Raw genomic sequence first — 1,201 nt, forward strand, 5'->3', positions numbered from 1 at the left:
GATCTTTCTGCCTTGGCCTCCCGAAGTGGAAACATCTGGTCTTTTGTTTTCATTCCTTGTTACTGTCCTTTGATATTGACCCAAGGATCAATTGTGATAGCCCATGCCCATCCCTCGTCTGTCTCTGAAGGACAGGTCCCGTAACCTTGAACTCCTCTGGCTCTCAAAAGGGAGCTGGGAGTTGCTGCTTGAATGCCCTCCTCCCCAGCTCCAGGGGCTTTGAGAGTGGGCTTCGGAGGGCAGGGCATCTGGGGACCCTCAGGTGTCTTCCTCTCACCCTGGGCAGGTGGAGGAGCGGCGGGAGCGCTACATGGACTCCTATGACATCGTGCTGGAGAAGGACGAGACGCTGGATGTGGTCAACGGGCTGCTACAGCACGTCCTGCACCAGGGGGACCAGTTGGAAATGCAAGGCCCCTGAGGGCGCAGCCTCCAGCCAGGCCTGCGGGCCATGGTGAGGAGGGGGCACCTCCCTGGAGTCTGCTCGCCTGTGAACACAGAGCAGAGGCCAGGGTGGCCAGCAGCAGCCAGGTCCTTCTATGCCCTTCCGTCCTCCTTTCCCTGAGCGCGTTCATCACCAGAGGCTTGAGGGGCCCCATCTCGTGGCAGGGCACAAGCACTGTTCCTGGTGAACCTGGGACCATAGCATGCCAGTGCTCTAGGGATCGTCTAGTCCAGGGATTTTTTTTTTTTTTTTTTCAAAATTTTTAAATGTGGGAAATTGTTCTTCAAACAAATGTAATGTGTAAAACAGATCAAAATTTTAAAAATGAAACACCAGCTGTTTTGATTTAGAAGATGTGGGTGGGGGTAGAACCTGGACCTCTTTGCCCTGGGGGCACATATCATGTGATACTTCTGGGGCTCCACGGAACACAGTTTGAGAACCGCCACAAATCAGCCTGGGAGTCCGTCTGAGTGCAACCTGATTATATCGGTGTGGTTCAGGGTGGCGCTGAAAGGGTATGTTCTAGCCTACAGTGGTTTGTCTTTATTCTGCTTCAGCCATCAAACTTGAAATTCTGTTGGGATTCATGGGGTTGAGGAAACCCTGAGCGCCCCCTCTTCAGGGCTCCCCTGGGGGACGCATGTGGGTGTGGATTTCCCCTCGAGCCCTAGGTTCTCCTTTCCCCACCTCTTACAGATCATGGACACTAAAGTGGATGACCTGAAAAGGGGAATTTAGAGCAGGGCCCTGAGG

General features: G+C 53.8%; 1 protein-coding gene across 1 annotated transcript in view; it reads left to right on the top strand.

Annotated features, from left to right (window-relative positions):
- Positions 1-765, top strand: part of NT5C3B (5'-nucleotidase, cytosolic IIIB) — a gene marked incomplete at its 5' end in the record, with an annotated part of 9,076 nt that extends 8,311 nt beyond the window's left edge. The window contains one exon of the mRNA XM_032279298.1: positions 287-765. Within this exon, the coding sequence (XP_032135189.1) occupies positions 287-421 (135 nt within the window). The remainder of the gene's footprint in view (positions 1-286) is intronic.
- Between the last annotated feature and the right edge of the window lie 436 nt (positions 766-1,201).

The sequence above is a fragment of the Sapajus apella genome, unplaced genomic scaffold (genome assembly GCF_009761245.1).
Source record: "Sapajus apella isolate SASKATOON/1434 unplaced genomic scaffold, GSC_monkey_1.0 scaffold12, whole genome shotgun sequence".
Classification (NCBI taxonomy): domain Eukaryota; kingdom Metazoa; phylum Chordata; class Mammalia; order Primates; family Cebidae; genus Sapajus; species Sapajus apella.